The 22,949-nt window shown below is 55.7% G+C and overlaps 1 protein-coding gene across 1 annotated transcript in view; it reads left to right on the top strand.

Annotated features, from left to right (window-relative positions):
• Positions 1 to 5,910: 5,910 nt before the first annotated feature.
• Positions 5,911 to 22,949, top strand: part of LOC139235691 (zinc finger protein 436-like) — a 32,456-nt gene continuing 15,417 nt past the window's right edge. The window contains exon 1 of the mRNA XM_070866729.1: positions 5,911 to 6,196. Within this exon, the coding sequence (XP_070722830.1) occupies positions 6,165 to 6,196 (32 nt within the window). The 5' untranslated portion in view covers positions 5,911 to 6,164. The remainder of the gene's footprint in view (positions 6,197 to 22,949) is intronic.

The following is a 22,949-nucleotide window of genomic DNA, read 5'->3' as shown; positions in this document are numbered from 1 at the left end:
CAAAGCTCAGCCGTGATCTTATTGAATGGCGGAGCAGGCTCGAGGGGCCGAATGGCCGACTCCTGCTCCTAATTCCCACCTAACCATGGTCCCAGCGGGGCCCAGGAAACTCAGGACTCATGGGGGTGCGGTGGTTGGGGTAATTCCCTGACCCTGTCCCTCCCGCCCGCCTTCCCCGGTCTGTTTTTAAAGGGGGTGGGGAAGTGTTGTCACTGCCCCTTTAAACGCAGCCTCTGCCGCTCTCTGCAAGCATTCCGAGGTGTTTAGAAAGGAGGCAAGGATCTTCAGCAGACGGGAGATTGTTCTAGAAAGGCTTTGCTGCCCCCAGACTAGACACATTTGCAGCCATCACGCTGCGTACAGGGGTGGGGGGGGGTTGGGGGAGGGGTGGGGGGCGGGGGCGCGGGGATGCCACTGTAAACAGGAAGGCTGTTAGCTACCGACTGTAGCCGGACGAGAGAGCCGTCAGCGTCACTTTAACCGCAAACCTGCCCAAAGGGCACTGTCCCTTTAAATACCCTGCCGATCACAGGTAACGAGTGGGACTGTCCCTTTAACTATCTGTCAGCCACAGGTAACGAGTGGGACTGTCCCTTTAACTACCTGTCACCCACAGGTAACGAGAGGGACTGTCCCTTTAACTATCTGTCACCCACAGGTAACGAGTGGGACTGTCCCTTTAACTATCTGTCACCCACAGGTAACGAGAGGTAATGTACCTTTAACTATCTGTCAGCCACAGGTAACGAGAGGGACTGTCCTTTTAAATATCTGTCACCCACAGATAACGAGAGGGACTGTCCCTTTAACTATCTGTCACCCACAGGTAACGAGAGGTAATGTACCTTTAACTATCTGTCGCCCACAGGTAACGAGAGGTAATGTACCTTTAACTATCTGTCGCCCACGGGTAACGAGAGGGACTGTCCTTTTAAATATCTGTCACCCACAGATAACGAGAGGGACTGTCCCTTTAAATATTTGTCACCCACAGGTAACGAGAGGGACTATTCCTTTAAATATCTGTCACCCACAGGTAACAAGAGGGACTATCCCTTAACTATCTGTCAGCCACAGGTAATGAGAGGGACTGTCCCTTTAACTATTTGTCATGCACAGTTAACGAGTGGTACTGTCCCTTTAATTATGTCATGTACAGAAAATGAGAGGTCATGTCCCTTTAACTATCTGTCACCCACAGGTAACGAGAGGTAATGTACCTTTAACTATCTGTCAGCCACGGATAACGAGAGGGACTGTCCCTTTAAATATCTGTCAACCACAGGTAACGAGAGGGACTATCCCTTTAACTATCTGTCAACCACAGATGACAGACAAGCAGGAAGGTGCACTGTCCCTTTAAATCTGCGTGGGTATTTAAAGGTACGATGCCCTTCCTTAACCTTCACCTGTGAGTGACGGATATTTAAAGGGACAGTATCTCTCCTTACCTGTAGGTGACAGATATTTAAAGGGCTCTGTTGCTCCTTGCCTGTCGGTGACAGATATTCCTTGCGACAGTGTCTCTCGTTACTCTGGGTTACAGATATTTAAAGGGACAGTGCCTCTCATCACGCGTGGGTGACAGATAGTTAAAGGGGCAGCGTTTCTCTTTAGCTGTGGTTGGCTGGGTATTTAAAGGGACAGTGCCCTTCTGCAGGGCTGCGGTTAAAGGGCCGCTGATGGTTCTCTCGCCTGGCTGCAGGTTGGTAGCTAACAGCCTTTCTGTTTAAAATGGCAGCCCCCTTCCCCACCCCCACACCCAGCGGGATGGCTGTGAAGCCGTCTAATTTGGGGGCAGCAGCCTTTCGAGAACAATCCCCAGTCTGCTGAAGACGCTCATCTCTTTTCTAACCGTCTAAGAATTCTTGCAGAGAGTGGCAGAGCCTGCGTTTAAAGAGGCAGCGATTATTGCTTTTAAAATATGCTGGCCCAACTTTTAAAACAGACTGGGTGCGTGAGGAGGGGCAGGGTAGGAGTCCCCGCTGAGTTCCCTGGGTCGCTCTGCGGCCACGGTTGGGAAAATTCCAACGCACTCCTGGCTGGCCTCCCGCGTTCTACCTGACATAAACTAGAGGTGATCCAAAACTCGGCTGCCCCGTGTCCTAACTCACACCCAGTCCCGCTCACCCATCACCCCCTGTGCTCACTGACCCCGTATCCTAACTCGCACCCAGTCCCGCTCACCCATCACCCCCTGTGCTCGCTGCCCCCGTGTCCTAACTCGCACCAAGTCCCGCTCACCCATCACCCACTGTGCTCGCTGCCCCGTGTCCTAACTCGTACCGAGTCCCGCTCACCCATCACCCACTGTGCTCGCTGCCCCGTGTCCTAACTCGTACCGAGTCCCGCTCACCCATCACCCACTGTGCTCGCTGCCCCGTGTCCTAACTCACACCAAGTCCCACTCACCCATCACCCCCTGTGCTCGCTGACCCCGTGTCCTAACTCGCACCGAGTCCCGCTCACCCATCACCCCCTGTGCTCGCTGCCCCCGTGTCCTAACTCACACCAAGTCCCGCTCACCCATCACCCCCTGTGCTCGCTGCCCCTGTGTCCTAACTCGCACCCAGTCCCACTCACCCATCACCCCCTGTGCTCGCTGCCCCGTGTCCTAACTCGCACCCGGTCCCGCTCACCCATCACCCCCTGTGCTCGCTGCCCCGTGTCCTAACTCGCACCCAGTCCCGCTCACCCATCACCCCCTGTGCTCGCTGCCCCGTGTCCTAACTCGCACCCAGTCCCGCTCACCCATCATCCCCTGTGCTCACTGCCCCCGTGCCCTAACTCGCACCGCGTCCCGCTCACCCATCACCCCCTGTGCTCACTGCCCCGTGTCCTAACTCACAGCCAGTCCCGCTCACCCATCACCCCCTGTGCTCACTGCCCCCGTGCCCTAACTCACACCGAGTCCCGCTCACCCATCACCCCCTGTGCTCGCTGCCCCGTGTCCTAAATCGCACCGAGTCCCGCTCACCCATCACCCCCTGTGCTCACTGCCCCGTGTCCTAACTCACACCCAGTCCCGCTCACCCATCACCCCCTGTGCTCACTGCCCCGTGTCCTAACTCGCACCCAGTCCTGCTCACCCATCACCCCCTGTGCTCACTGCCCCGTGTCCTAACTCACACCCAGTCCCGCTCACCCATCACCCCCTGTGCTCCACTGCCCCGTGTCCTAACTCGCACCGAGTCCCGCTCACCCATCACCCCCTGTGCTCGCTGACCTACATTGGCTCCCGGTTAAACAACGCCTCGATTTCAAAATTCTAATCCTTGTTTACAAATCCCTCCATGGCCCTCGCCCCTCCCTATCTCTGTAATCTCCTCTGGCCCCACAACCCCCGAGATGTCTGCGCTCCTCTAATTCTGCCCCCTGAGCATCCCTGATTATACTCACTCCACCATCGGTGGGCCGTGCCTTCTGTTGCCTGGGCCCCAAGCTCTGGAACTCCCTCCCTAAACCTCTCCGCCTCTCTACCTCTCTCTCTCCTCCTTCAAGACACTCCTTAAAACCCGCCTCTTTGACCCAGCTTTTGCTCACCTGCCCTAATTTCTACTTATTCGGCTCGGTGTCAAGCTTTGTAATCTCATAATGCTCCTGTGAAGCACCTTGAGATGTTTCACATTAAAGGCACTCTATAAATACAAGTTGGTGTTGTTATAGCGGTGGCGGGAGTGGGGGAACTGGTCAAGCCAGGGTCCCCGCTCCTGGTCGCTCTGACTTTGACCAACCCGGAAACTCGATTCTGCCTCTCGCAATATTTGAAAATAAAACAGTGCTAGTGACGGACTCCATTTCAAAACACCGATGTTGTAAAGCCTCTACCCCCCCCCCCATTCTCTCCTTCCCTGTCCCCCTCCCTCCTTCCACCCCAATTGCCCCATCTCCCATTGCTTCCCGTTCCCCTCCCTCTGTACCCCGTTCCCTCCTCCACTTTCCCCACCCCCCCGCCACAGGAACATAAGAAACAGGAGCAGGAGTGGGCCATTCGGCCCCTCGAGCCTGCTCCGCCATTCAATACGATCACGGCTGATCTTTGACCTCAACTCCACTTTCCTGCACTGTCCCCATAATCCCTCGATTCCCTCAATATCCAACAACCTACCGATCTCTGCCATGGATATACTCAAAGACTGAGCCTCCACAGCCCTCTGGGGCAAAGAGTTCCAAAGATTCACCACCCTCTGAGTGAAGAAGTTTCTATAGCAGGAATGGGGGACTGAAGTTGCATGATCAGCCATGATCTTATTGAATGGCGATGCAGGCTCGAAGGGCCGAATGGCCCACTCCTGCTCCTGTTTTCTATGTTTATCTCCTCACCTCAGTCCTGAGTGGCCGACCCCTTATTCTGAGACTGTGACCCCTGGTTCTACAGATTCTAGTTGATTGGGGAGACTATATTTTGAGGATGTTTCCAGAAGAGTGGACAAGGGAGAACCAGTTGATGTGGTATATTTGGGACTTTCAGAAGGCTTTCGACAAGGTCCCACACAAGAGATTAATGTGCAAAGTTAAAGCACATGGGATTGGGGGTAGTGTGCTGACGTGGATTGAGAACTGGTTGTCAGACAGGAAGCAAAGAGTAGGAGTAAATGGGTACTTTTCAGAATGGCAGGCAGTGACTAGTGGGGTACCGCAAGGTTCTGTGCTGGGGCCCCAGCTGTTTACATTGTACATTAATGATTTAGACGAGGGGATTAAATGTAGTATCTCCAAATTTGCGGATGACACTAAGTTGGGTGGCAGTGTGAGCTGCGAGGAGGATGCTATGAGGCTGCAGAGTGACTTGGACAGGTTAGGTGAGTGGGCAAATGCGTGGCAGATGAAGTATAATGTGGATAAATGTGAGGTTATCCACTTTGGTGGTAAAAACAGAGAGACAGACTATTAACTGAATGGTGACAGATTAGGAAAAGGGGAGGTGCAACGAGACCTGGGTGTCATGGTACATCAGTCATTGGAGGTTGGCATGCAGGTACAGCAGGCGGTTAAGAAAGCAAATGGCATGTTGGCCTTCATAGCTAGGGGATTTGAGTACAGGGGCAGGGAGGTGTTGCAATAGTTGTACAGGGCCTTGGTGAGGCCACACCTGGAGCATTGTGTACAGTTTTGGTCTCCTAACTTGAGGAAGGACATTCTTGCTATTGAGGGAGTGCAGCGAAGGTTCACCAGACTGATTCCTGGGATGGTGGGACTGACCTATCAAGAAAGACTGGATCAACTGGGCTTGTATTCACTGGAGTTTAGAAGAATGAGAGGGGATCTCATAGAAACGTTTAAAATTCTGACGGGTTTGGACAGGTTGGATGCAGGAAGAATGTTCCCGATGTTGGGGAAGTCCAGAACCAGGGGTCACAGTCTAAGGATAAGGGGTAAGCCATTTAGGACCGAGATGAGGAGAAACTTCTTCACCCAGAGAGTGGTGAACCTGTGGAATTCTCTACCACAGAAAGTTGTTGAGGCCAATTCATTAAATATATTCAAAAAGGAGTTAGATGAAGTCCTTGCTACTAGGGGGATTAAGGGGTATGGCGAGAAAGCAGGAATGGGGTACTGAAGGTGCATGTTCAGCCATGAACTCATCGAATGGCGGTGCAGGCTCGAAGGACCGAATGGCCTACTCCTGCACCTGTTTTCTATGTATTTCTCCTCATCTCAGTCCTAAATGGCCGACCCCTTATCCCGAGACTGTGACCCCCTGGTTCGACAGGTTCTGGTTGATTGGGGAGACTATGACCGGGGGGTGGAGCGGCGGGGGTGGGGGGCATGGGGGGGACTAGACAAGCCAGGGTCCCTGCTCCTGGTCGCTCCGACTTAGACCATCCCAGGAAACTCGATTGTGCCTCTCGCTGTCTGGTAGAGGCTCTGATCCGGCAGCACTGGGTACCTGAGGGGGGGGAGGGGGAGGAGGAGCTGTGGCGATTCCCTTCCTCCCGGTCACAGGGATTAACACTTCGCCGGCAGAGAGAAGGAACCTCCGCAGGTTGCCCCCTGCTCCTCGGACACCAAACCCCCCCTCCCCTACCCTTCGTAGGGACGCTGACACACGCAGGGGCCTGAGCCCGGGATAAGCAGGCCGGAGGGAGAGAGCCAAGCCAAACCACAGAGAGAGAGAGAGAGAGGGAGCAGGCGACTGAGCGAGAGAGAGAGCGACCAGCCCCATGGAACACAAAGGAGTAACATCAGCACTGGGGTAAGGTGCTTGCCTTCCGTCTGAACCTCTCCCTCCATCACTCTGTCTCCCTATCTCTCCCTCCTGTCTCTGTCCAGCTATTTCTCTATCTCTTGTCTCCGTCTTTTTCTCTCAATTCCTTCTCCGTCGCTCTCTCTCTCTCTCTCTCTCTCTGTGTTTTCTCTCTGCCCCCGATCAGTCTGTCCTGTCTGTATCTCCCTGTCGTTTGCTCTCTCACTTCCTTCTCTGTCTCTCTCTCACTCTCTCCCTCCATCGCTGCTCTCTCCCCGCCTCTGTCTCTCTCGCTCCGTCTCTGTGCCTCTATCACTCTCTTTGTCTCTCTACCTCTGTCTCTCTCTCTCCATCGCTCTCTCGCGCTCCTTCTGTGGGTCTCTCTATGCCATTCTCATTGTTTTCTCTCTCTGACCAGTCTCTCACTCTCTCTTGCTCTCCAGTCTCTCTCTCTCTCTCTCCCCCCAGTCTCTCTCTCTCCCCCCAGTCTATCTCTCTCCAGTCTCTCTCTCTCCCCAGTCTCTCTCTCTCTCTCTCTCCCCCAGTCTCTCTCTCTCTCTCTCTCTCCCAGTCTCTCTCCCCAGTCTCGCTCTCTCTCCTCCCAGTCTCTCTCTCTCTCCTCCCGGTTTCTCTCTCTCCCCCCAGTCTCTCTCTCCCCCCAGTCTCTCTCTCTCCCCCCAGTCTCTCTCTCCCCCCAGTCTCTCTCTCTCCCCCCAGTCTCTCTCTCCCCAGTCTCTCTCTCCACCCAGTCTCTCTCTATCTCTCTCTCTCCAGTCTCTCTCTCTCTCTCTCTCTCTCCCCAGTCTCTCTCTCTCTCTCCCCCCAGTCTCGCTCTCTCTCCCCCAGTCTCTCTCTCTCCCCAGTCTCTCTCTCCCCCAGTCTCTCTCTCTCTCCTCCCAGTCTCTCTCTCTCTCCCCGCAGTCTCTCTTTCCCCCCAGTCTCTATCTCTCCCCCAGCCTCTCTCTCTCTCCAATCTCTCTCTCTCCCCAGTCTCTCTCTCTCTCTCTCTCCCCCAGTCTCTCTCTCTCTCTCTCTCTCTCCCAGTCTCTCTCCCCAGTCTCTCTCTCTCTCTCTCCTCCCAGTTTCTCTCTCTCTCCCCCAGTCTCTCTCTCTCCCCCCAGTCTCTCTCTCTCTCTCTCCTCCCAGTTTCTCTCTCGCCCACCCCCCACTCTCTCTCTCCCCCAGTCTCTCTCTCTCCCCCCAGTCTCTCTCTCTCCCCCCAATCTCTCTCTCCCCCCAGTCTCTCTCTCTCCCCCCAGTCTCTCTCTCCCCAGTCTCTCTCTCTCTCTCTCTCTCTCCCCCCAGTCTCTCTGTCTCTCCCCCCAGTATCTCTCTCTCTCCCCCCAGTCTCTCTCTCCCCCAGTCTCTCTCTCCCCCCAGTCTCTCTCTCTCTCTCCCCATTCTCTCTCTCTTCCCCCAGTCTCTCTCTCCCCCAGTCTCTCTCTCTCTCTCCCAGTCTCTCTCTCTCTCTCCAGTCTCTCTCTCCCCAGTCTCTCTCTCTCTCTCCCCCGCCCCCAGTCTCTCTCTCCCCCCAGTCTCTCTCTCTCTCTCTCCCCCGAGTCTCTCTCTCTCTCCCCCCTAGTCTCTCTTTCTCTCTCTCCCAGTCTCTCTCCCCAGTCTATCTCTCTCTCTCTCCCCAGTATATCTCTCTCTTTCCCTAGTCTCTCTCTCCCCCAGTCTATCTCTCTCTCTCTCCAGTCTTTCTCTCCCCGCAGTCTCTCTCCCCCCCCAGTCTCTCTCTCTCCCCAGACTATCTCTCTCTCTCGCCCCAGTCTCTCTCCCTCTCTCCCCTGTCTCTCTCTCTCCCCAGTCTCTCTCTCTCCCCAGTCTATCTCTCTCTCTCCCCAGTCTCTCTCCCTCCCCAGTCTCTCTCTCTCTCTCCCCAGTCTCTCTCTCTCTCTCCCCAGTCTCTCTCCCTCCCCAGTCTCTCTCTCTCCCCAGTATCTCTCTCTCTCTCTCCCCAGTCTCTCTCTCTCCCCAGTCTCTCTCCCTCCCCAGTCTCTCTCTCTCCCCAGTCTCTCTCTCTCCTCAGTCTCTCTCCCTCCCCAGTCTCTCTCTCTCCCCAGTCTCTCTCTCCCCAGTCTCTCTCCCTCCCCAGTCTCTCTCTCTCCCCAGTCTCTCTCTCCCCCAGTCTCTCTCTCCCCCCAGTCTCTCTCTCTCTCTCCCCATTCTCTCTCTCTTCCCCCAGTCTCTCTCTCCCCCAGTCTCTCTCTCTCTCTCCCAGTCTCTCTCTCTCTCTCCAGTCTCTCTCTCCCCAGTCTCTCTCTCTCTCTCCCCCGCCCCCAGTCTCTCTCTCCCCCCAGTCTCTCTCTCTCTCTCTCCCCCGAGTCTCTCTCTCTCTCCCCCCTAGTCTCTCTTTCTCTCTCTCCCAGTCTCTCTCCCCAGTCTATCTCTCTCTCTCTCCCCAGTATATCTCTCTCTTTCCCTAGTCTCTCTCTCCCCCAGTCTATCTCTCTCTCTCTCCAGTCTTTCTCTCCCCGCAGTCTCTCTCCCCCCCCAGTCTCTCTCTCTCCCCAGTCTATCTCTCTCTCTCGCCCCAGTCTCTCTCCCTCTCTCCCCTGTCTCTCTCTCTCCCCAGTCTCTCTCTCTCCCCAGTCTATCTCTCTCTCTCCCCAGTCTCTCTCCCTCCCCAGTCTCTCTCTCTCTCTCCCCAGTCTCTCTCTCTCTCTCCCCAGTCTCTCTCCCTCCCCAGTCTCTCTCTCTCCCCAGTATCTCTCTCTCTCTCTCCCCAGTCTCTCTCTCTCCCCAGTCTCTCTCCCTCCCCAGTCTCTCTCTCTCCCCAGTCTCTCACTCTCCTCAGTCTCTCTCCCTCCCCAGTCTCTCTCTCTCCCCAGTCTCTCTCTCCCCAGTCTCTCTCTCTCCCCAGTCTCTCTCTCCCCAGTCTCTCTCCCTCCCCAGTCTCTCTCTCTCCCCAGTCTCTCTCTCCCCCAGTCTCTCTCTCCCCCCAGTCTCTCTCTCTCTCTCCCCATTCTCTCTCTCTTCCCCCAGTCTCTCTCTCCCCCAGTCTCTCTCTCTCTCTCCCAGTCTCTCTCTCTCTCTCTCTCTCTCTCCCCCGAGTCTCTCTCTCTCTCCCCCTAGTCTCTCTTTCTCTCTCTCCCAGTCTCTCTCCCCAGTCTATCTCTCTCTCTCTCCCCAGTCTCTCTCTCTCCCTCCCCAGTCTCTCTCCCTCCCCAGTCTCTCTCTCTCTCCAGTCTCTCTCTCCCCGCAGTCTCTCTCCCCCCAGTCTCTCTCTCTCTCCCCAGTCTATCTCTCTCTCTCGCCCCAGTCTCTCTCCCTCTCTCCCCTGTCTCTCTCTCTCCCCAGTCTCTCTCTCTCTCCAGTCTATTTCTCTCTCTCCCCCAGTCTCTCTCTCTCTCTCTCCAGTCTATCTCTCTCCCCAGTCTATCTCTCTCTCTCTCCAGTCTCTCTCTCTCTCCCCAGTCTCTCTCTCTCCCCAGTCTATCTCTCTCTCTCTCCAGTCTATCTCTCTCTCTCTCTCTCTCTCCAGTCTATCTCTCTCTCTCTCCCCAGTCTCTCTCTCTCCCCAGTCTATCTCTCTCTCTCTCCAGTCTATCTCTCTCTCTCTCTCTCTCCAGTCTATCTCTCTCTCTCTCCCCAGTCTCTCTCTCTCCCCAGTCTCTCTCTCTCACTCTCTCTCACTCTCCAATCTGTCTCTCTCTCTCTCCCCAATCTCTCTCTCTCTCCTCAGTCTCTTTCACTCTCTCTCCCCAGTCAGTCTCTCTCGCTTCTCAGTCTCTCTCTATCTCTCTCTGTCTCTCTCTCTCTCTCTCTCTCCCCAGTCTCTCTCCCGCCCCAGTCTATCTCTCTCCCCAGTCTATCTCTCTCTCTCTCTCTCTCTCACTCTCCAATCTGTCTCTCTCTCTCTCTCCCCAATCTCTCTCTCTCTCCTCAGTCTCTTTCACTCTCTCTCCCCAGTCAGTCTCTCTCGCTTCTCAGTCTCTCTCTATCTCTCTCTGTCTGTCTCTCTCTCTCTCTCTCCCCAGTCTCTCTCTCCCTAGTCTCTCTCTGTCTCTCTCTCTCTCTCTTCCCCAGTCTCTCTCTCTCCGAAGTCTCTCTCTCCCTAGTTGCTCTCTGTCTCTCTCTCTCTCTCTTTTCCCCAGTCTGTGTCTCTCTCTCTCAGTCTCTCTCGCTCTCTTACTGTTTCTCTCTCTACCCCAGTCTCTCTCTCTTTCTCTCTCTCTCCCCAGTCTCTCCCTCTCGCACTGTTTCTCTCTCCCTCTCACCCAGTCTCTATCCCTCTCTCTCTTCCCCCAGTCTCTCTCGCTCTCACATCTGTCTCTGTCTCTCTCTCCCCAGTCACTCTCTCCCCCCAGTCTATCTCTCTCTCTCCCCCAGTCTCTCTCTCTCCCCAGTCTATCTCTCTCTCTCCCCAGTCTCTCTCCCTCCCCAGTCTCTCTCTCTCTCTCCCCAGTCTCTCTCTCTCTCTCCCCAGTCTCTCTCCCTCCCCAGTCTCTCTCTCTCCCCAGTATCTCTCTCTCTCTCTCTCCCCAGTCTCTCTCTCTCCCCAGTCTCTCTCCCTCCCCAGTCTCTCTCTCTCCCCAGTCTCTCTCTCTCCTCAGTCTCTCTCCCTCCCCAGTCTCTCTCTCTCCCCAGTCTCTCTCTCCCCAGTCTCTCTCCCTCCCCAGTCTCTCTCTCTCCCCAGTCTCTCTCTCTCCCCAGTCTCTCTCTCCCCCAGTCTCTCTCTCCCCCCAGTCTCTCTCTCTCTCTCCCCATTCTCTCTCTCTTCCCCCAGTCTCTCTCTCCCCCAGTCTCTCTCTCTCTCTCCCAGTCTCTCTCTCTCTCTCCAGTCTCTCTCTCCCCAGTCTCTCTCTCTCTCTCCCCCGCCCCCAGTCTCTCTCTCCCCCCAGTCTCTCTCTCTCTCTCTCCCCCGAGTCTCTCTCTCTCTCCCCCCTAGTCTCTCTTTCTCACTCTCCCAGTCTCTCTCCCCAGTCTATCTCTCTCTCTCTCCCCAGTCTCTCTCTCTCCCTCCCCAGTCTCTCTCCCTCCCCAGTCTCTCTCTCTCTCCAGTCTCTCTCTCCCCGCAGTCTCTCTCCCCCCAGTCTCTCTCTCTCTCCCCAGTCTATCTCTCTCTCTCGCCCCAGTCTCTCTCCCTCTCTCCCCTGTCTCTCTCTCTCCCCAGTCTCTCTCTCTCTCCAGTCTATTTCTCTCTCTCCCCCAGTCTCTCTCTCTCTCTCTCCAGTCTATCTCTCTCCCCAGTCTATCTCTCTCTCTCTCCAGTCTCTCTCTCTCTCCCCAGTCTCTCTCTCTCCCCAGTCTATCTCTCTCTCTCTCCAGTCTATCTCTCTCTCTCTCTCTCTCTCCAGTCTATCTCTCTCTCTCTCCCCAGTCTCTCTCTCTCCCCAGTCTATCTCTCTCTCTCTCCAGTCTATCTCTCTCTCTCTCTCTCTCCAGTCTATCTCTCTCTCTCTCCCCAGTCTCTCTCCGTCCCCAGTCTCTTTCTCTCCCCAGTCTATCTCTCTCTCTCTCCCCAGTCTCTCTCTCTCTCCCCAGTCTCTCTCTCTCCCTCCCCAGTCTCTCTCCCTCCCCAGTCTCTCTCTCTCACTCTCTCTCACTCTCCAATCTGTCTCTCTCTCTCTCCCCAATCTCTCTCTCTCTCCTCAGTCTCTTTCACTCTCTCTCCCCAGTCAGTCTCTCTCGCTTCTCAGTCTCTCTCTATCTCTCTCTGTCTCTCTCTCTCTCTCTCTCTCCCCAGTCTCTCTCCCGCCCCAGTCTATCTCTCTCCCCAGTCTATCTCTCTCTCTCTCTCTCTCTCACTCTCCAATCTGTCTCTCTCTCTCTCTCCCCAATCTCTCTCTCTCTCCTCAGTCTCTTTCACTCTCTCTCCCCAGTCAGTCTCTCTCGCTTCTCAGTCTCTCTCTATCTCTCTCTGTCTGTCTCTCTCTCTCTCTCTCCCCAGTCTCTCTCTCCCTAGTCTCTCTCTGTCTCTCTCTCTCTCTCTTCCCCAGTCTCTCTCTCTCCGAAGTCTCTCTCTCCCTAGTTGCTCTCTGTCTCTCTCTCTCTCTCTCTTTTCCCCAGTCTGTGTCTCTCTCTCTCAGTCTCTCTCGCTCTCTTACTGTTTCTCTCTCTACCCCAGTCTCTCTCTCTTTCTCTCTCTTTCCCCAGTCTCTCCCTCTCGCACTGTTTCTCTCTCCCTCTCACCCAGTCTCTCTCTCTCTCTTCCCCCAGTCTCTCTCGCTCTCACATCTGTCTCTGTCTCTCTCTCCCCAGTCACTCTCTCCCCCCAGTCTATCTCTCTCTCTCCCCCAGTCTCTCTGGCTCCCCAGTCTATCTCTCTCTCTCCCCAGTCTCTCTCCCTCCCCAGTCTCTCTCTCCCCAGTCACTCTCTCTCCCCAGTCTCTCTCTCTCTCTCCCCAGTCTCTCTCTCTCTCTCCCCAGTCTCTCTCCCTCCCCAGTCTCTCTCTCTCCCCAGTATCTCTCTCTCTCTCTCTCCCCAGTCTCTCTCTCTCCCCAGTCTCTGTCCCTCCCCAGTCACTCTCTCTCCCCAGTCTCTCTCTCTCCTCAGTCTCCCTCCCTCCCCAGTCTCTCTCCCTCCCCAGTCTCTCTCTCTCCCCAGTATCTCTCTCTCTCTCTCTCCCCAGTCTCTCTCTCTCCCCAGTCTCTCTCCCTCCCCAGTCTCTCTCTCTCCCCAGTCTCTCTCTCCCCAGTCTCTCTCCCTCCCCAGTCTCTCTCTCTCCCCAGTCGCTCTCCCTCCCCAGTCTCTCTCTCCCCAGTCACTCTCTCTCCCCAGTCTCTCTCTCTCTCTCCCCAGTCTCTCTCTCTCTCTCCCCAGTCACTCTCTCTCCCCAGTCTCTCTCTCCCCAGTCTCTCTCTCTCCTCAGTCTCTCTCTCTCCCCAGTCTCTCTCTCCCCAGTCTCTCTCCCTCCCCAGTCTCTCTCTCTCCCCAGTCTCTCTCTCTCCCCAGTCTCTCTCTCTCCCCAGTCTCTCTCTCTCCCCAGTCTCTCTCTCTCCCCAGTCTCTCTCCCTCCCCAGTCTCTCTCTCTCCCCAGTCTCTCTCTTTCCCCAGTCTCTCTCTCCCCAATCTCTCTCCCTCCCCAGTCTCTCTCTCTCCCCAGTCTCTCTCTCTCCCCAGTCTCTCTCCCTCCCCAGTCTCTCTCTCTCCCCAGTCTCTCTCTCTCCCCAGTTTCTCTCTCTCCCCAGTCTCTCTCTCTCCCCAGTCTCTCTCTCCCCCCAGTCTCTCTCTCTCCCCAGTCTTTCTCCCTCCCCAGTCTCTCTCTCTCCCCAGTCTCTCTCCCTCCCCAGTCTCTCTCTCTCCCCAGTCTCTCTCTCTCCCCAGTCTCTCTCTCTCCCCAGTCTCTCTCCCTCCCCAGTCTCTCTCTCTCCCCAGTGTCTCTCCCTCCCCTGTCTCTCTCTCTCCCCAGTCTCTCTCTCCCCGCAGTCTCTCTCCCCCCAGTCTCTCTCTCTCTCCCCAGTCTATCTCTCTCTCTCTCCCAAGTCTCTCTCCCTCTCTCCCCAGTCTCTCTCTCTCCCCAGTCTCTCTCTCTCTCTCTCCAGTCTATCTCTCTCTCTCTCCAGTCTATCTCTCTCTCTCCCCCAGTCTCTCTCTCTGCCCAGTCTATCTCTCTCTCTCCCGTCTATCTCTCTCTCTCTCCCCAGTCTCTCTCCCCCAGTCTCTATCTCTGCCCAGTCTATCTCTCTCTCTGCCCAGTCTATCTCTCTCTCTCCCCAGTCTATCTCTCTCTCTCTCCCCAGTCTCTCTCCCTCCCCAGTCGATCTCTCTCTCACTCCCCAGTCTCTCTCTCTCCCCAGTCTCTCTCTCTCCCCAGTCTCTCTCCCGTCCCAGTCTCTCTCTCTCCCCAGTGTTTCTCTCTCTCTCTCTCTCTCCCCAGTCTATCTCTGTCTCTCTCTCTCCCCAGTCTATCTCTCTCTCTCTCCCCAGTCTATCTCTCTCTCTCTCTCCCCAGTCTATCTCTGTCTCTCTCTCTCCCCAGTCTATCTCTCTCTCTCTCCCCAGTCTATCTCTCTCTCTCCCCAGTCTATCTCTCTCTCTCCCCAGTCTATCTCTCTCTCTCCCCAATCTCTCTCTCTCTCCCCAGTCGCTCTCTCTCTCTCCCCAGTCTATCTCTCTCTCTCCTCAGTCTATCTCTCTCTCTCTCCCCAGTCACTCTCTCTCTCTCTCCCCAGTCTATCTCTCTTTCTCCCCAGTCTATCTCTCTCTCTCCCCAGTCGCTCTCTCTCTCTCTCCCGAGTCTATCTCTCTCTCTCCCCAGTCGCTCTCACTCTCTCTCCCCAGTCTCTCTCTCTCTCTCCCCAGTCGCTCTCTCTCTCTCTCCCCAGTCTCTCTCCCTCTCTCTCCCCAGTCTCTCTCACTCCCTCCCCAGTCTCTCTCCGTCCCCAGTCTCTTTCTCTCCCCAGTCTATCTCTCTCTCTCTCCCCAGTCTCTCTCTCTCCCCAGTCTCTCTCTCTCCCTCCCCAGTCTCTCTCCCTCCCCAGTCTCTCTCTCTCCCCAGTCTATCTCTCTCTCTCTCCAGTCTCTATCTCTCTCCCCAGTCTCTCTCTCTCCCCAGTCTATCTCTCTCTCTCTCCAGTCTATCTCTCTCTTTCTCTCTCCAGTCTATCTCTCTCTCTCTCTCCAGTCTATCTCTCTCTCTCTCCAGTCTATCTCTCTCTCTCTCTCTCCAGTCTATCTCTCTCTCTCTCCCCAGTCTCTCTCTCTCCCCAGTCTATCTCTCTCACTCTCCCTCACTCTCCAATCTGTCTCTCTCTCTCTCTCGCCAATCTCTCTCTCTCTCCTCAGTCTCTTTCACTCTCTCTCCCCAGCCAGTCTCTCTCGCTTCTCAGTCTCTCTCTATCTCTCTCTGTCTCTCTCTCTCTCTCTCTCTCCCCAGTCTCTCTCCCGCCCCAGTCTATCTCTCTCCCCAGTCTATCTCTCTCTCTCTCTCTCTCACTCTCCAATCTGTCTCTCTCTCTCTCCCCAGTCTCTCTCTCTCCCCAGTCTCTCTCCCGCCCCAGTCTATCTCTCTCCCCAGTCTATCTCTCTCTCTCTCTCTCTCACTCTCCAATCTGTCTCTCTCTCTCCCCAGTCTCTCTCTCTCCCCAGTCTCTCTCCCGCCCCAGTCTATCTCTCTCCCCAGTCTATCTCTCTCTCTCTCTCACTCTCCAATCTGTCTCTCTCTCTCTCTCCCCAATCTCTCTCTCTCTCCTCAGTCTCTTTCACTCTCTCTCCCCAGTCAGTCTCTCTCGCTTCTCAGTCCCTCTCTATCTCTCTCTGTCTGTCTCTCTCTCTCTCTCTCCCCAGTCTCTCTCTCCCTAGTCTCTCTCTGTCTCTCTCTCTCTCTCTTCCCCAGTCTCTCTCTCTCCGAAGTCTCTCTCTCCCTAGTTGCTCTCTGTCTCTCTCTCTCTCTCTTTTCCCCAGTCTGTGTCTCTCTCTCTCAGTCTCTCTCGCTCTCTTACTGTTTCTCTCTCTACCCCAGTCTCTCTCTCTTTCTCTCTCTCTCCCCAGTCTCTCCCTCTCGCACTGTTTCTCTCTCCCTCTCACCCAGTCTCTCTCTCTCTCTCTCTTCCCCCAGTCTCTCTCGCTCTCACATCTGTCTCTGTCTCTCTCTCCCCAGTCACTCTCTCCCCCCAGTCTATCTCTCTCTCTCCCCCAGTCTCTCTGGCTCCCCAGTCTATCTCTCTCTCTCCCCAGTCTCTCTCCCTCCCCAGTCTCTCTCTCCCCAGTCACTCTCTCTCCCCAGTCTCTCTCTCTCTCTCCCCAGTCTCTCTCTCTCTCTCCCCAGTCTCTCTCCCTCCCCAGTCTCTCTCTCTCCCCAGTATCTCTCTCTCTCTCTCTCCCCAGTCTCTCTCTCTCCCCAGTCTCTCTCCCTCCCCAGTCTCTCTCTCTCCCCAGTCTCTCTCTCTCCTCAGTCTCTCTCCCTCCCCAGTCTCTCTCTCTCCCCAGTCTCTCTCTCCCCAGTCTCTCTCCCTCCCCAGTCTCTCTCTCTCCCCAGTCTCTCTCTCCCCAGTCTCTCTCTCTCCCCAGTCTCTCTCTCTCCCCAGTCTCTCTCTCTCCCCAGTCTCTCTCCCTCCCCAGTCTCTCTCTCTCCCCAGTCTCTCTCTCTCCCCAGTCTCTCTATCCCCAATCTCTCTCCCTCCCCAGTCTCTCTCTCTCCCCAGTCTCTCTCTCTCCCCAGTCTCTCTCCCTCCCCAGTCTCTCTCTCTCCCCAGTCTCTCTCTCTCCCCAGTTTCTCTCTCTCCCCAGTCTCTCTCTCCCCCCAGTCTCTCTCTCCCCCCAGTCTCTCTCCCTCCCCAGTCTCTCTCTCTCCCCAGTCTTTCTCCCTCCCCAGTCTCTCTCTCTCCCCAGTCTCTCTCCTCCCCAGTCTCTCTCTCTCCCCAGTCTCTCTCCCTCCCCTGTCTGTCTCTCTCCCCAGTCTCTCGCTCTCCCCAGTCTCTCTCTCCCCCCAGTCTCTCTCCCTCGCCAGTCTCTCTCTCTCCCCAGTCTCTCTCCCTCCCCAGTCTCTCTCTCTCCCCAGTCTCTCTCTCTCCCCAGTCTATCTCCCTCCCCAGTCTTTCTCTCTCCCCAGTCTATCTCTCTCTCTCTCCCCAGTCAATCTCTCTCTCTCCCCAGTCGCTCTCTCTCTCTCTCCCCAGTCGCTCTCTCTCTCCCCAGTCGCTCTCTCTCTCTCTCCCCAGTCTATCTCCCTCCCCAGTCTTTCTCTCTCCCCAGTCTATCTCTCTCTCTCTCCCCAGTCAATCTCTCTCTCTCCCCAGTCTATCTCTCTCTCTCTCCAGTCTATCTCTCTCTCTCTCTCTCTCCAGTCTATCTCTCTCTCTCTCCCCAGTCTCTCTCTCTCCCCAGTCTCTCTCTCTCACTCTCTCTCACTCTCCAATCTGTCTCTCTCTCTCTCCCCAATCTCTCTCTCTCTCCTCAGTCTCTTTCACTCTCTCTCCCCAGTCAGTCTCTCTCGCTTCTCAGTCTCTCTCTATCTCTCTCTGTCTCTCTCTCTCTCTCTCTCTCCCCAGTCTCTCTCCCGCCCCAGTCTATCTCTCTCCCCAGTCTATCTCTCTCTCTCTCTCTCTCTCACTCTCCAATCTGTCTCTCTCTCTCTCTCCCCAATCTCTCTCTCTCTCCTCAGTCTCTTTCACTCTCTCTCCCCAGTCAGTCTCTCTCGCTTCTCAGTCTCTCTCTATCTCTCTCTGTCTGTCTCTCTCTCTCTCTCTCCCCAGTCTCTCTCTCCCTAGTCTCTCTCTGTCTCTCTCTCTCTCTCTTCCCCAGTCTCTCTCTCTCCGAAGTCTCTCTCTCCCTAGTTGCTCTCTGTCTCTCTCTCTCTCTCTTTTCCCCAGTCTGTGTCTCTCTCTCTCAGTCTCTCTCGCTCTCTTACTGTTTCTCTCTCTACCCCAGTCTCTCTCTCTTTCTCTCTCTCTCCCCAGTCTCTCCCTCGCACTGTTTCTCTCTCCCTCTCACCCAGTCTCTATCCCTCTCTCTCTTCCCCCAGTCTCTCTCGCTCTCACATCTGTCTCTGTCTCTCTCTCCCCAGTCACTCTCTCCCCCCAGTCTATCTCTCTCTCTCCCCCAGTCTCTCTCTCTCCCCAGTCTATCTCTCTCTCTCCCCAGTCTCTCTCCCTCCCCAGTCTCTCTCTCTCTCTCCCCAGTCTCTCTCTCTCTCTCCCCAGTCTCTCTCCCTCCCCAGTCTCTCTCTCTCCCCAGTATCTCTCTCTCTCTCTCTCCCCAGTCTCTCTCTCTCCCCAGTCTCTCTCCCTCCCCAGTCTCTCTCTCTCCCCAGTCTCTCTCTCTCCTCAGTCTCTCTCCCTCCCCAGTCTCTCTCTCTCCCCAGTCTCTCTCTCCCCAGTCTCTCTCCCTCCCCAGTCTCTCTCTCTCCCCAGTCTCTCTCTCCCCCAGTCTCTCTCTCCCCCCAGTCTCTCTCTCTCTCTCCCCATTCTCTCTCTCTTCCCCCAGTCTCTCTCTCCCCCAGTCTCTCTCTCTCTCTCCCAGTCTCTCTCTCTCTCTCCAGTCTCTCTCTCCCCAGTCTCTCTCTCTCTCTCCCCCGCCCCCAGTCTCTCTCTCCCCCCAGTCTCTCTCTCTCTCTCTCTCCCCGAGTCTCTCTCTCTCTCCCCCCTAGTCTCTCTTTCTCTCTCTCCCAGTCTCTCTCCCCAGTCTATCTCTCTCTCTCTCCCCAGTCTCTCTCTCTCCCTCCCCAGTCTCTCTCCCTCCCCAGTCTCTCTCTCTCTCCAGTCTCTCTCTCCCCGCAGTCTCTCTCCCCCCAGTCTCTCTCTCTCTCCCCAGTCTATCTCTCTCTCTCGCCCCAGTCTCTCTCCCTCTCTCCCCTGTCTCTCTCTCTCCCCAGTCTCTCTCTCTCTCCAGTCTATTTCTCTCTCTCCCCCAGTCTCTCTCTCTCTCTCTCCAGTCTATCTCTCTCCCCAGTCTATCTCTCTCTCTCTCCAGTCTCTCTCTCTCTCCCCAGTCTCTCTCTCTCCCCAGTCTATCTCTCTCTCTCTCCAGTCTATCTCTCTCTCTCTCTCTCTCTCCAGTCTATCTCTCTCTCTCTCCCCAGTCTCTCTCTCTCCCCAGTCTATCTCTCTCTCTCTCCAGTCTATCTCTCTCTCTCTCTCTCTCCAGTCTATCTCTCTCTCTCTCCCCAGTCTCTCTCCGTCCCCAGTCTCTTTCTCTCCCCAGTCTATCTCTCTCTCTCTCCCCAGTCTCTCTCTCTCTCCCCAGTCTCTCTCTCTCCCTCCCCAGTCTCTCTCCCTCCCCAGTCTCTCTCTCTCACTCTCTCTCACTCTCCAATCTGTCTCTCTCTCTCTCCCCAATCTCTCTCTCTCTCCTCAGTCTCTTTCACTCTCTCTCCCCAGTCAGTCTCTCTCGCTTCTCAGTCTCTCTCTATCTCTCTCTGTCTCTCTCTCTCTCTCTCTCTCCCCAGTCTCTCTCCCGCCCCAGTCTATCTCTCTCCCCAGTCTATCTCTCTCTCTCTCTCTCTCTCACTCTCCAATCTGTCTCTCTCTCTCTCTCCCCAATCTCTCTCTCTCTCCTCAGTCTCTTTCACTCTCTCTCCCCAGTCAGTCTCTCTCGCTTCTCAGTCTCTCTCTATCTCTCTCTGTCTGTCTCTCTCTCTCTCTCTCCCCAGTCTCTCTCTCCCTAGTCTCTCTCTGTCTCTCTCTCTCTCTCTTCCCAGTCTCTCTCTCTCCGAAGTCTCTCTCTCCCTAGTTGCTCTCTGTCTCTCTCTCTCTCTCTCTTTTCCCCAGTCTGTGTCTCTCTCTCTCAGTCTCTCTCGCTCTCTTACTGTTTCTCTCTCTACCCCAGTCTCTCTCTCTTTCTCTCTCTTTCCCCAGTCTCTCCCTCTCGCACTGTTTCTCTCTCCCTCTCACCCAGTCTCTCTCTCTCTCTTCCCCCAGTCTCTCTCGCTCTCACATCTGTCTCTGTCTCTCTCTCCCCAGTCACTCTCTCCCCCCAGTCTATCTCTCTCTCTCCCCCAGTCTCTCTGGCTCCCCAGTCTATCTCTCTCTCTCCCCAGTCTCTCTCCCTCCCCAGTCTCTCTCTCCCCAGTCACTCTCTCTCCCCAGTCTCTCTCTCTCTCTCCCCAGTCTCTCTCTCTCTCTCCCCAGTCTCTCTCCCTCCCCAGTCTCTCTCTCTCCCCAGTATCTCTCTCTCTCTCTCTCCCCAGTCTCTCTCTCTCCCCAGTCTCTGTCCCTCCCCAGTCACTCTCTCTCCCCAGTCTCTCTCTCTCCTCAGTCTCCCTCCCTCCCCAGTCTCTCTCCCTCCCCAGTCTCTCTCTCTCCCCAGTATCTCTCTCTCTCTCTCTCCCCAGTCTCTCTCTCTCCCCAGTCTCTCTCCCTCCCCAGTCTCTCTCTCTCCCCAGTCTCTCTCTCCCCAGTCTCTCTCCCTCCCCAGTCTCTCTCTCTCCCCAGTCTCTCTCTCTCCCCAGTCTCTCTCCCTCCCCAGTCTCTCTCTCTCCCCAGTCTCTCTCTCTCCCCAGTCTCTCTATCCCCAATCTCTCTCCCTCCCCAGTCTCTCTCTCTCCCCAGTCTCTCTCTCTCCCCAGTCTCTCTCCCTCCCCAGTCTCTCTCTCTCCCCAGTCTCTCTCTCTCCCCAGTTTCTCTCTCTCCCCAGTCTCTCTCTCCCCCCAGTCTCTCTCTCCCCCCAGTCTCTCTCCCTCCCCAGTCTCTCTCTCTCCCCAGTCTTTCTCCCTCCCCAGTCTCTCTCTCTCCCCAGTCTCTCTCCTCCCCAGTCTCTCTCTCTCCCCAGTCTCTCTCCCTCCCCTGTCTGTCTCTCTCCCCAGTCTCTCGCTCTCCCCAGTCTCTCTCTCCCCCCAGTCTCTCTCCCTCGCCAGTCTCTCTCTCTCCCCAGTCTCTCTCCCTCCCCAGTCTCTCTCTCTCCCCAGTCTCTCTCTCTCCCCAGTCTATCTCCCTCCCCAGTCTTTCTCTCTCCCCAGTCTATCTCTCTCTCTCTCCCCAGTCAATCTCTCTCTCTCCCCAGTCGCTCTCTCTCTCTCTCCCCAGTCGCTCTCTCTCTCCCCAGTCGCTCTCTCTCTCTCTCCCCAGTCTATCTCCCTCCCCAGTCTTTCTCTCTCCCCAGTCTATCTCTCTCTCTCTCCCCAGTCAATCTCTCTCTCTCCCCAGTCTATCTCTCTCTCTCTCCAGTCTATCTCTCTCTCTCTCTCTCTCCAGTCTATCTCTCTCTCTCTCCCCAGTCTCTCTCTCTCCCCAGTCTCTCTCTCTCACTCTCTCTCACTCTCCAATCTGTCTCTCTCTCTCTCCCCAATCTCTCTCTCTCTCCTCAGTCTCTTTCACTCTCTCTCCCCAGTCAGTCTCTCTCGCTTCTCAGTCTCTCTCTATCTCTCTCTGTCTCTCTCTCTCTCTCTCTCTCCCCAGTCTCTCTCCCGCCCCAGTCTATCTCTCTCCCCAGTCTATCTCTCTCTCTCTCTCTCTCTCACTCTCCAATCTGTCTCTCTCTCTCTCTCCCCAATCTCTCTCTCTCTCCTCAGTCTCTTTCACTCTCTCTCCCCAGTCAGTCTCTCTCGCTTCTCAGTCTCTCTCTATCTCTCTCTGTCTGTCTCTCTCTCTCTCTCTCCCCAGTCTCTCTCTCCCTAGTCTCTCTCTGTCTCTCTCTCTCTCTCTTCCCCAGTCTCTCTCTCTCCGAAGTCTCTCTCTCCCTAGTTGCTCTCTGTCTCTCTCTCTCTCTCTTTTCCCCAGTCTGTGTCTCTCTCTCTCAGTCTCTCTCGCTCTCTTACTGTTTCTCTCTCTACCCCAGTCTCTCTCTCTTTCTCTCTCTCTCCCCAGTCTCTCCCTCGCACTGTTTCTCTCTCCCTCTCACCCAGTCTCTATCCCTCTCTCTCTTCCCCCAGTCTCTCTCGCTCTCACATCTGTCTCTGTCTCTCTCTCCCCAGTCACTCTCTCCCCCCAGTCTATCTCTCTCTCTCCCCCAGTCTCTCTCTCTCCCCAGTCTATCTCTCTCTCTCCCCAGTCTCTCTCCCTCCCCAGTCTCTCTCTCTCTCTCCCCAGTCTCTCTCTCTCTCTCCCCAGTCTCTCTCCCTCCCCAGTCTCTCTCTCTCCCCAGTATCTCTCTCTCTCTCTCTCCCCAGTCTCTCTCTCTCCCCAGTCTCTCTCCCTCCCCAGTCTCTCTCTCTCCCCAGTCTCTCTCTCTCCTCAGTCTCTCTCCCTCCCCAGTCTCTCTCTCTCCCCAGTCTCTCTCTCCCCAGTCTCTCTCCCTCCCCAGTCTCTCTCTCTCCCCAGTCTCTCTCTCCCCCAGTCTCTCTCTCCCCCCAGTCTCTCTCTCTCTCTCCCCATTCTCTCTCTCTTCCCCCAGTCTCTCTCTCCCCCAGTCTCTCTCTCTCTCTCCCAGTCTCTCTCTCTCTCTCCAGTCTCTCTCTCCCCAGTCTCTCTCTCTCTCTCCCCCGCCCCCAGTCTCTCTCTCCCCCCAGTCTCTCTCTCTCTCTCTCCCCCGAGTCTCTCTCTCTCTCCCCCCTAGTCTCTCTTTCTCTCTCTCCCAGTCTCTCTCCCCAGTCTATCTCTCTCTCTCTCCCCAGTCTCTCTCTCTCCCTCCCCAGTCTCTCTCCCTCCCCAGTCTCTCTCTCTCTCCAGTCTCTCTCTCCCCGCAGTCTCTCTCCCCCCAGTCTCTCTCTCTCTCCCCAGTCTATCTCTCTCTCTCGCCCCAGTCTCTCTCCCTCTCTCCCCTGTCTCTCTCTCTCCCCAGTCTCTCTCTCTCTCCAGTCTATTTCTCTCTCTCCCCCAGTCTCTCTCTCTCTCTCTCCAGTCTATCTCTCTCCCCAGTCTATCTCTCTCTCTCTCCAGTCTCTCTCTCTCTCCCCAGTCTCTCTCTCTCCCCAGTCTATCTCTCTCTCTCTCCAGTCTATCTCTCTCTCTCTCTCTCTCTCTCCAGTCTATCTCTCTCTCTCTCCCCAGTCTCTCTCTCTCCCCAGTCTATCTCTCTCTCTCTCCAGTCTATCTCTCTCTCTCTCTCTCTCCAGTCTATCTCTCTCTCTCTCCCCAGTCTCTCTCCGTCCCCAGTCTCTTTCTCTCCCCAGTCTATCTCTCTCTCTCTCCCCAGTCTCTCTCTCTCTCCCCAGTCTCTCTCTCTCCCTCCCCAGTCTCTCTCCCTCCCCAGTCTCTCTCTCTCACTCTCTCTCACTCTCCAATCTGTCTCTCTCTCTCTCCCCAATCTCTCTCTCTCTCCTCAGTCTCTTTCACTCTCTCTCCCCAGTCAGTCTCTCTCGCTTCTCAGTCTCTCTCTATCTCTCTCTGTCTCTCTCTCTCTCTCTCTCTCCCCAGTCTCTCTCCCGCCCCAGTCTATCTCTCTCCCCAGTCTATCTCTCTCTCTCTCTCTCTCTCACTCTCCAATCTGTCTCTCTCTCTC

The sequence above is a fragment of the Pristiophorus japonicus genome, chromosome 23 (assembly GCF_044704955.1).
Source record: "Pristiophorus japonicus isolate sPriJap1 chromosome 23, sPriJap1.hap1, whole genome shotgun sequence".
NCBI classification, from domain to species: domain Eukaryota; kingdom Metazoa; phylum Chordata; class Chondrichthyes; family Pristiophoridae; genus Pristiophorus; species Pristiophorus japonicus.
This window is presented reverse-complemented; position numbering and strand designations above follow the sequence as displayed.